Source organism: Adiantum capillus-veneris, chromosome 2 (genome assembly GCF_014529385.1).
Source record: "Adiantum capillus-veneris isolate H3 chromosome 2, ASM1452938v2, whole genome shotgun sequence".
NCBI lineage: Eukaryota > Viridiplantae > Streptophyta > Polypodiopsida > Polypodiales > Pteridaceae > Adiantum > Adiantum capillus-veneris.
The window spans coordinates 97,951,602-97,963,159 of NC_140932.1; the positions used below are offsets into that span (position 1 = coordinate 97,951,602).

At 40.9% G+C, this 11,558-nt stretch overlaps 1 protein-coding gene across 1 annotated transcript; it reads right to left on the reverse strand.

Annotated features, from left to right (window-relative positions):
- Positions 1-5,459: 5,459 nt before the first annotated feature.
- LOC147463259 (uncharacterized) lies at positions 5,460-8,104 on the reverse strand. Its single transcript, XM_086487838.1, has 3 exons — positions 7,216-8,104; positions 6,215-6,615; positions 5,460-6,102 (listed from the first exon to the last, which is right to left on the reverse strand). Exons 1-3 carry the CDS (start codon positions 7,378-7,380, stop codon positions 5,652-5,654), a joined length of 1,017 nt encoding a protein of 338 aa, XP_086343964.1. The 5' UTR covers positions 7,381-8,104; the 3' UTR covers positions 5,460-5,651.
- Positions 8,105-11,558: the final 3,454 nt, after the last annotated feature.

Consider the following 11,558-nt stretch of genomic DNA (forward strand, 5'->3'; position numbering starts at 1 on the left):
TTTCAAGCCTATCGATCTCAAAGATCTCACATGAAGGTGAAAGTGTTACAAAAGGAACAATCTTGACTCTCAATGGATAGAGGTGATATTCACCCAAAAAAAAAGTCTGTATCATTCACCACTTATGTATTCAAAATTTTCTCTTTGCTAGATGTGAGAGGACTAGACACTACCCCAAAGCAATTTGGGGGTAAGACATTCCTCGAGAGCATTTTTTATGACCATTTTGTGCACATTACCTTTTGCACTTTGTTAAGTATACCGAATATCTTCTTGGAAAAGAAATTCAAAGGTGAAGCTATCGTCGACAAAACATGGATAGGCTACAAGGGTGACATCAACAAATCATAGCATATGAAGAAGATGACTAGGAGCAAGGGGAGATGCTAATACCAATAGACACTCACAGGTGTAGATAATATGAATGGTCCTCCGCTTGAGGAGAGGATGCTTCAATCTGTGTGATGCCATATCAACTTATTATAGCCTATGTGGTACTAGTTTGTGTGACTACCAGTGTGTGACTCAATTTCAAAAAAAATTGCTAGCACTACTGGGGTTAAATAAGGATGTCCATTGTCACTAACTCTCTTTGGTCTATGTATCGATCAAATGGAACAAATAGTACTTGGATTTATGCAAGAACAAGGCATTCAAGTGGTTACTATTTGCAATGTGGTAATCATGCTTTTGTTGTATGCGGATGATGTAGCGCTTGTAGCACACACTTTAGAGGATGCACAAAAGCTTATGGTTGTCCTTGATAACTATTGTATGCATAGTGGGCTGATTGTGAATGAATCCAAAACAAAGTTTATGCTTGTGAAAACAACCATAAGGAGAGCCATGCATTGTATACGACAATGAGACACTTGAAGTTGTTGAGATCTTTAAGTACATTGGCCTTGAGGTTCTAGCTAATCACATGGCATGAATGTGCTATTCGTCGTTTGGAACCCAGGAAGAGAGCGTACTATGTATTCAAGAACATGTGTAATGCGGGAAATATCAAATGTTGGGTTCTCAAGAAGTACCTTTTTGACACATTGGTGACACCAGTTCTTCTTTATGGAGTTGAAGTTTGGGGCGGGAGCATCTTAAAGTCTACTTGGATAGAGTTTGAGAATGTCCAAAAGTGTTTTGTTACAAACTTTATCCACATTAAGACACAAACACCATATATGTTCCTACTTCTTGAGTCTGTTTTTGCCTTGCCTTGCCTTTATGCGACGCTCTGACTCGTGGTGGAAAGTTACAACACAAATGCCAAAGACAAATGAATAGATATTAGATATCTCATGAGCCCAAAAACACCAACAGAGATATGAGATCGCCTAGGCCCTAAACCACCATCCTCCAAACCAACGAGCCCACTTACATCATCCAAGAAGCAGCACACAAAAACTGTGCTACCCATTTCCTTTGCGAAGAGATGCAAAAGGGATGTGTGTTCCCATGAGAAAAAATTAATCGCGGACCGGTGGTTGGGGCGGGAGAGACAAACCCTTGTCCATCTGCCCTAGCCAGCTCCTTGAAGTCGCCCGCTCCTCCTCTCACAGACGGCTCCCTGAGCCTCCCTACTCGTAACCTCTTGCCAATGGGTGACACCTTCAGTCTAAAACCCATTTCATTAATCTTTTCTCAAATTTTTTTGCAAACCTCTTTGTGTTGCCTAGACAGATAGTACATTTGAAATTTGATGGTCTCAAATGGAGACTTCTTACCACATGTATGCACCGTGTATGATATGAATACTACCATTAGCTAGTTTTAAATGATTACACCCACACACCCACACCCGCATGTCGAAAGGGTTGAACCATAGTGGGCGTACTCAAGAAAAAAGGTCTTAAGTAGGCCCTATTACAATGGAGTTAAAAATCTCTCTTTGCCATCCACTTGAGGCTACAAACCAAAAAAAAGAGTCAAGACCCATAATGCTTGGATCTCTATATGAGGCTTTTAATATTGGCATGCTATGAGCTTGAAGATCTTTGAGACGAAGAGGTTTGCCATATGGTAAGCTTGGATACTCTTCTTGACGGGAATAACATGAATTTTCCTACAAATCTTCATGCGTCCATGGATTATCTTTGGGCGACCAAAACTGGAATCCATAGAGATACTTTCTCGTGGAGGTTCTGACATTGCTAAATGGTTATAGAAACCCAATGGATTACGGCAATTATACTTTACTTACCATTAAGAAACATGTATTTGACTTTTTTCCCTTCAATTACCTGTAAGGAGTATGGCTTGTTTGCATTTGTAGCCACAATGCTTGAAAAAACCCATTTTTAGCTAAGATATTGACCCAAATTTATTTATGAAATGTCCAATTTTTTACCTTGGAATTTGAGATCCAATGAAATTACAACCGAGGTTTTTCAGTTTTCAATTTTTGACCTTGGAAATTAAGGTCCACATGGTGAACGGGGTCTTATCACCAATTGAATTGTTTGATGGATAGCTTGTCTCAATCCTGAAGCACTTGATACTTTGATTGTACATCCATATGATTTAGGTAAACAAAATGAGGAGTCACGAAGGCTTGCTAAAGTTAGAGGGGGGGGGGGGGGGGGGGGGATGTGGGGAGTAAGTAGAAGATCCAAATCATGGAAGGCAAGCGCTTGTTGAGAATCTCATGATTGGGCCATGTCCAGGGCTTTTCCCAACAATATCAAAATTATATTTTGGTAATGGAATGGAGATGGATAGTGGATATAATTTTGATAATGCAATGGAGATGGATAGTGGATATAATTTTGATATAATTTCTCTTCCACCATGAGCCTTGTAGTCTCTACATCCTTAAGTGTCATTTTTAAATAAATTTTATTGTCAATTGACTCATGAGAATACAAGCTATTTGACTAATAAGAAACCCATTTAATGCGACATAAATGAAATTTTTAAAGAAATAAGAGAAACTTTCTAGCAAAGACTCATTTATAAGGTTTTTACTTAAGCAATTATACTTTTATATATGTCCTAGCATGAGCAGATTATACTCTTGTATTCTTGACTATTTATTTCAACTAAACAGACGATTATCAAACAAGCTTTACAAAGAACAATCAGTAATTGAAAATGTATTAAGTTGCGTGTCTTTTGGGCTTGCCCAGTTATCCTTTGTCTTAGAAGTGATCCTTTGTCGTGTAAATTTCCTGGCTGAAAATAAAATGTCTCTTTTGAAGATTACTAGCCCTCGTTCTTGAAGGTGAAAGTCTAGTAATTATTATTATCAGTATGAATAAAATGCTTCTATTTTTTTCATAAATCCGGGTCGATTGGCTTGAAATAAAGACTTTAAAATGTTTTTTTAAGCAGCCAATCCCTATTGGAGTGAGCAAGAAACTTAATCATAATTTGATTTACAATCAAGCTCTTGAGAAACTTAAAAAATAACACATGATTAAAGCATATGACAGAGTGTTTCGAATCTTCTATCTTATGGAGCCATCAAGCTTGCTAATTTTAATTTTGTATTAATTTTAGAGCTCTATCTATCTCTCTCTCTCTCTCTCTCTCTCTCTCTCTCTCAACAACAACAACAACAACAAAATTGACAAGTGATTGTAGGGCAAATCTTCATATTCTTATCGAAACTGCCTTTTCTTGTGAAACCATGAAGCCTTTTTTTAATTTTTAAGGTTCCATCATTTCATGGCCTTACATTATTCACCTTCTTTTCATTTTCTTATTGGTTTTCTAAAACAAGCGTTAGTGAAGAGGCGAATGAGGCAAACACTTGATGTGAAGTAGTGAATTGGAATTTCCTTGGATGGTTTAGTTTATAAAATGTTCTTTCATTTATGGGACTCACATGGATCCATTCCATAAAATTGCCTTCACCTTGCTTTAGAATGTTACTATGAACCTTCATCTTGTTTGTGTTAACACGTGTGTATGTATGCGCACAGGCACGAATGGTAAGAGTATCAAGGTATGCATGTGTATATGCATAAATGTGTGTGTGTGTGTGTGTGTGTGTGTGTGTGTGTGTGTGTGTGTGTGAATATATGGGTCTATGTCTATTTGTATACCCCCAACCTTGAGGACGCTATTCAAGTGCCTCACCAACTGAGTTTTCATCATATGAAAAACCCTGTTGTTATGCTTGAGTAGGTCTAAATGAGTGCTTACAACAACAAAGTGAAAGGCTGAAATTGGCATTTTAAAACAAAAAATTGGAAAATAAGTATAATAAAAATAATAAAATAAAAAATATATTTATAAATTGAAAACAAAATATTTTAAGGACATTATAAGGAAAGATAAATCCAATAAGCATACCTAACATAAAAGACTTTTTTACAAATCAAAATATTAAGAAAAATTTTTAATGAGCCAATACTTCACATCATGGGATCAAACTCCTATAAATGCACTCCTTAATCCCTTGTGCTCTATGGCCTTTTCGAGCAAGCCACAAAAATTCATCCAAACAATAAGAGAGAAGAAGAGAGTTTTAACGTTGTAGGAAACTATCCCAAGAGACCTTAAAGATCTAACTGAGAAGGAGAGTTGAACTCGAGACCTGTTATTTAAGAGGGAAATGGCATACACAATCTATCACACTTGGGTGATAGAAAGGTTATACCATTTTCCTATTTTTATTAGCATACACACACCCGAGAAAAAGAGAGTTTTAACATCGTAGGAAACTATCTCAACTTCCAAGAGACCTTAAAGATCTAGCCGAGAGAGAGAGAGAGAGAGTCCCTTAGTCATACTTCACATCTCGAGATCAAACTCCTATGAATGCACTTCTAAAACCTAAATCCTTTGTTCTCTAGGGCCTTTTTAAACAGGCCAAAAGAATTCATCCTATGTCTCCCCCAAAGAGAGAGAAGAAGAAGAAGAAGAAGATTGTTTTAACGTCGTAGGAAACTATTCCAAGAGACCTTAAAGATCTATCCGACAAAGAGAGTTGAACTCAAGACTTGTCATTCAAGAGGGAAATGGCATAACCAATCTACCACTTGGGTGATAGAAAGGTTATACCATTTTGAGAGAGAGAGAGAGAGAGAGGTCCCTCGGTCGTCAATATACAGGACCATTGCTGAATGGATTGATTCTTCCATTAGATATTGTTGATGATGATGGAAAAGGTCAAAATGATTGATAGACCAATAAGTGAGTCAACAAGGAGTTGAAACTTGAAAGACAAAGAAAGAGCTCAACATGACACTTGAAAGATCTGAAAAACAAAATCTGAGTCGAGGTACGACTGCAGTAGACATGTGAACAATAAAGAACTGGACTTGACAACAACTACGAAACCAAAACATACATTATTCCACAAAATGAGTAACCTGTCAATTCATCTCAGCTCTTTCTCTGTCCTCATTCTCTTGTAAATGTCCTTCAAACGATGCTCATGAGTCGTGTGTGTGTGTGTGTGTGTGTGTGTGTGTCTCGAAACAGACTGCAAAATGAGAAGGAAAACATATGCAAACACACAATATTTCACATGGTCATTTAGTATATAGAAGAGAGGCATTCCAAAGCCTGCAACCATGGCAATGGTTGTATGCTGTACAAGTTGTGAGTCAAAATTAAGAAAGATACATAGATAACAAAAAGGCAGGTATGAGACCATGGAGCATCAAGCTCTAATCCAACTTCAAAATCCAGATGTCAAACCTTTAAGGAGACCCTCCACCATTAAGAACCTTCTTAATGCTTACCCTCTGCTCTGTTGACAACTGGGTGGGAAACTTCACATCAAATTTAATCCTCAAATTCCCTTTCTTGCCGGGCTCTTTGGCAATAGGCATCCCTTCATTTGGTATAACTTTCTCATATCCAGGATAGACGATTTCAGTGCATGGAACCGAGAGAGTTTTCAAATTTAGCAATGGAATGGAAAGAATGCAACCAGTTAAAGCCTCTGCAAGTGTGAGCTTTTGAGTTGTGATGAGATCGTTGCCTTCTCTTTTAAACACTTCATGTGGTTTCTCATCAATGACGAAGATCAAATCTGCCGGAACCAACCCTGCTTGTTCATTCCCTTTTTCAGGAAAGGTTACTTTTGTACCCTTCTTCCAGCCAGGCTTGATGTTAATCGTCAAAACTTCTTCCACGGTGGCCATCTTGCTGATCACAGATGCACAAAACCCAGAAAATCAAAGCAATTACTCTCAAGCTCTCACATTGAACTAAAACAAAGAAATAGAAGCAGACTATCAAATGTAAATGGACTCACTACCCCATCGTTATAACATTCCGGGAGATCTTCATCTTTCTTATTGATCCATTGTAGAACTCCTCAAGAGTACAAGGCAGCTTGTTCTCAATGGGTGGCGCCTTCCTCGATCCTTGTGAGGTTCCTTCACTCTTAGGGCTTCCATGCAAAGGCTCTGTCCCAAAAAGCCCATCGTGTGCAAATGCACGTCCACTTTTCGGCCTGCTATTGAATGAAGCACTCCTCATTCCTGGGTTCAAGTTCATTTTACCAAAGACTTCAGAAAAAAGATCTTCTGCATTTCTTGTATTGAAGGATCGTCCACCACGACTTGCACGCCCACCATTCTCAGATGAGGGAAATTCCTTCAAGCCTTCTTCTCCGTACTGATCATATATTGTTCGTTTCTGGGCATCAGTCAAAACCTGTAAAAACAAAACATTGATTTAACTAGGATGTCAAATGAACACACATTACAGATATTATATGGCCATCAGAATTCCCCTGCCAAAGGTCGTGCGTTCTACAGAGCTGTCTAGACTTGACACAAAAAGCATAGCAACTGCAGCTTTCTACATTGATGAGGACCAGACACGCCAAATATAAATAGATATAGTTGATGTGTTTATAATTGAACAGACTCAACTGAATGCGAATGTGTGATTCCCACAAGGCTTTCTGACAACTACAACGCAGTTGTAAACCAGCCAACTATTTCTTAAAGCTTTGATACAACAAATCTGAGCTGAAAAGCAAGACCTTGAAAAAATGTTTTCATGATATCAGGATTCATTGCCCCATAACCTTCGAGTCACTTCCACAGAAGCACGCCTACTGAAGCATTGCATGCATGTGCATGAAGTGCACGTGCATTAAATGAAGTGCAGACCCTTCCAATAGAAAATTTTGAACCACAAGCTTCTCAGAAATACAAAGAGACTACAACCGAGCTGCTATCCAGGTACGCATAATGCAACCACAGAGAATGTGCCATACAGACGTGTTAAAAAGAAGAGGAGAGTAACCTCAAAAGCCTCTGAAATCTGCTTGAATTTGGCCTCCGCCTCAGCCTTTGAGTCTGGATTCTTGTCAGGATGCCATCGCATGGCCAGACGCTTGTAAGCCTTTTTCAGATCATCTTCAGAAGCATTGCGGCCAACCTTGAGAATCTCATAATAGTCCACCCCCATCTTTCTTAATAGGCTTACAACCTATAAAACTTCTGCATGTTTCATTGCATAACAATGTAGGCAATGCAGGAGCAAGAATGGAGGAACCGGCTTCTGATTGTACAAGTGCAGACAGCGGCACTGAGGAGATCTTAAAGCGTCTTCACTTCTCCAACAAAAGAGAGCCAATGGTCTTCTCAACTTCAACTTCTAGCGCATAATGCAGCAAAAGAAACCTAAAGTTTCTTGGAAAAAACCAACCTTAAACTGCAGATAGAACGCTCAGACTCAACTTCTTCCAGACTATGAAGATTTCTCTTCTTCCTATCGTCAAATGGCAGCTCAACTTCCTCCAGAGCTAAGGCAATTCTGCAGAAGCACAATAGCCGCAGGGAAATGCAACTAGATGGCCAACCTCTGCTTTTGCACCGGCAATGAAGCCGTTGATTTAGCACGCCTCCACGTCTGTCTCCAGCCTTCTGATCTTGCAAAGGAGACGAAGCCTACGCCTTACATAGATGCTGAGATGCTCTGATTCGAAGAGCCATTACCCCCTAAGATGGAGAAGAAGATACCATGTCAATGGCGAGACGAACATAAAGATGCGCCAGCTAGGGCACGGAGAGACCAAGTGTGACCTGAAAGCGTAGCGCATCAAAGTGCGTGAAATGCAGAAGGAAGGGACATTGGAAGGTGAGTGCAAGCGTGTGTGTGTGGAGTGCGGGAAAGAGAATGTGCTTTGTGTGTGCGTGTGTGTGTGTGTGTGTGAGAGAGAGAGAGAGAGAGAGAGAGCTGTGCCATGTGCGTGAGAGAGAAAGATGGAGAGAGAGGACTGTGCCATGTGCGTGAGAGAGAGGAGAGAGAGAGTGTCGCTCTCTCACTCTCTTCATGGACGATGACGGGCTAAGTGGAGCTGCACGGAGGCTCTCAGCACTCTCCAAATTGCAACCCTGAGTCCCTGACGTTTTGTTACTGCACATGACGGGCATCTATATCTATATATCTACATTGGTATAGTATAGGGTAGAGGGGTCAGTAGTGGGTCGTTTAACTTGTGTGCTATACATCATACATATTTATCCTCCATGCCACATGGCCAATTTTGGGCTCCAAGGGTGGCAAAAGATGTGTAGTGACTAGGGCTTCCTAACGGCATAGATGGCTCCGAAGCTAGTGCCACACAAAGCATTTGTGACAGACTAGACTGGCACAATATTCGATGCAAAAAAGAAAGAGGGACGTCAAGACATTAGAGAAGACAGGAGGCCAATACAAGGACACACGCAACCCGGGGTTTGAATTGTGGTCTCAATGAATGGTAGGACCCCACATCAACTCCCCTAAGCCAACGTTCCGATGTGCTTCTTTGGGGGGGTGCTTAGTCTTATTATTGGCACCCATCTCGCTAATGACCCCTCTACCCTACTAGCTCGCGTGACCGCCTACGAGTCTCGCTCGCTCTTACCAATGATATAACGGTAAAGCCTTTGACGACGGCATCGTCTCCAGCGTTGCTTAAGCATGCAAACACTATCTACATAAGCCCTACATTTAGAGAGAGAGAGAGAGAGGTATTTAATGCCTTTCTCTCTTGCATGTAGACGATGGCGTCCTTTCTCTCTATCTCTCTATTTGATTTGTAGTTTCAATATACAAACCTCTATTCCGCTTTAATTTGCTCTTTTTCATGGATAATAACTCTCTCTCTCTCTCTCTCTCTCAAGTTTTGATCGTCTTTTTTTCTGGACCATCAGTCCTTAACCGAGATGTATGCCACAGCCCCACCTTGAAGGATCCATTTGTAAAGTTTTATTTTGGTCCCATGGGTCATATTTGACCTCCGTGGATGATAATCCAATCTCTCTCTCTCTCTCTCTCTCTCTCTCCATATTTATCCCATTCCCCAATACACATATCCTCATCCTCTCTCTATTTGATTTGTAGCCCATTTCAACATACATGCTCTACCCCAAAAAGTGTTGCCAAGAGGGAGGGAGTGAAGAATATTTGGTCACATCGGCATCTCACAATGACTGCACGCAGTGGATGTACAGTGGTCAACTGGCACCTCATAGTGACTACGGCAACTTCATAATCGAGTTTTCACAGATCGGATATCAATTGTTATACCCAGTCGAGAGGTATCAAGCCTTGGCTCAGCTAAACTGCATTGAGCCCAAGTACAATCAAAGGCCGAGTTTATAGTAGTTGGTTGCACTCATGATCTAATGCAATAGACGTTAGGTGCAAGTGTATGTGATTGCATTTGGAGAGATGTCATGTCTTTGCATTTGCTATTGAAAACAGCCCAGAGCTTCCTGACCGTGACCCTTGCCTTCAACATGTCAGCGTATGTGATTGCATCTCAAGAGACACCCTCACTTTGTATTTGCTGAAAACAACCCATAACTTCTCGGCCCTATCCAAGTTGGGCATATCCCACAATCAGTGCATTCCGAGAGACAACGACATCCCGAACATGAATCTCCTCAAGCACTTTTTGTGCTTTATGAAGTGCAACACATTTGGCATATCTAAAAACATCCCAAAGCTTACTAACTTTGATCCTTGCCTTCGACATGCAAGCGTATGTGATTGCATCTGGAGAGACACCCTTGCTTTGCATCTGCCAAAAGCAACCTAGAGCTTCTTGGCATATCCCGCAATCAAAGAGTCGACCGAGGTAGTGCCAAGCACAACATTTTCTTTCGACATCCACTAACTAACACTATCATTGTGAATTCCTTTGCCCATGTCAGCATCGTGTGTATGCCACATGCCTTCAAGGTGCGATGCGGATGGACTTGCTGAACTAAGCGATGCGGATGGAGCGGGCATTTTGAAGGCAGGTATGGGATCATATTAGTTTGAGATCATTGTAGGGCTTGCGGGCACCTTAATTAGGGGTTGGCAAAATAATTCAAACTTTGATCATCAGATTGGATCCATGTAAACTATTGAAGGTCGTGCATTACACTGCCTTGGTCAACATGTATGTCAAATTTGGTGCAATCCACAAATTTGGTGGCACTCCTTGTTAAACTCCAATGAGCACATCTTCTTTGAATTAGTTGGCAATCTATGCTCACTCACTGCAGTATTGGCTTTCATGAGAGAATGCAAAGGCAGCTCTGGCCGGTTGAAAGTGGATTGAAGGAGCAAAAGCAAAGATGTTGACAGGGTCTACAATGTAGAGAAGGACAGAAAGCAGACAAAGAGTCTAATTCTCTATAGTTATAGGATCAAGCTACGAGGCAAGGGGATTTTCTTGAGTTGTAGCATGCGACGAGCATGCTCCAACCAATGGCAAGAGACGTCATCCAAGATAGGAATCTTCTCAAGCACTTTTTGTGTGTTATGAAGTGCACCACGTTTGGCATGCATGTCGACCAAGGCAGTGTCAGACACAACATTTTCTTTCAACAACCCCTGACTATCAATATCATCATGAATTCTTTTGCCCATATCAGCATCTTGTGTAATGCCATATGCCTTCAAGGTGAAAGTGTATGTGAATGCTTTTAGAGAGATATCCTCTCTCTGCATTTGCTACAAACATCCTGAAGCCTCCTAACCCTGACCCTTGCCTTCAAGATGCAAGCGTATATGATTGCATCTAGAGACACACCCTTGCTTGACATCAACTGAAAATAGTGGAGCTTCTTGGACCTACCCAAATTGAGCAAATCCCGCAATCAGTGCATTCCAAGAGACAACATCCCGAACATGAAGCTCCTCAAGCACTTTTTGTGCTTTATCAAGTGCACCACATTTGGCATACATGTTGACCAAGCTAGTGCCATGCATGAGTAAAAGCTTACACGGATCCAATCCAATGATCAAAGTTTGAGTTATTTCACCAACCCCTTATTAAGGTGTCCGCAACCTTGACCCTTTCCTTCAAGAAGCAAGCATATCTAATTGCATCTGGAGAGACGCCCGCATTTCGCATCCGCCAAAAATAGCCTAGAGCTTCTTGGCCCTGTTCAAGTTGGGCATATCTCGCAATCACTACATTCCAATGGACAACATCCTAAACAAGAATCTCCTCGAGTGCTTTGTGAAGTGCATCACATTTGTCAAACATGTCGACCAAGGCACTACCAAGCATGCTCAATGGCTTACACGGATCCAATACAATGATCAGATAGCGTTTAAATTATTTTGCAACCCCTAATTAAGGTGCCCACAAGACCTGC

Bases quoted from the DNA above. Each gene is read 5' to 3' on its own strand.
- LOC147463259 (XM_086487838.1), bottom strand. From the start codon at position 7,380: ATGGGGGTGGACTATTATGAGATTCTCAAGGTTGGCCGCAATGCTTCT. The intron at 6,616-7,215 runs GTTACTCTCCTC...TTGTTTTTACAG, and splicing joins AGATTTCAGAGGCTTTTGAG to GTTTTGACTGATGCCCAGAA. The intron at 6,103-6,214 runs GTAGTGAGTCCA...ATCTGTGATCAG, and splicing joins CGGAATGTTATAACGATGGG to CAAGATGGCCACCGTGGAAG.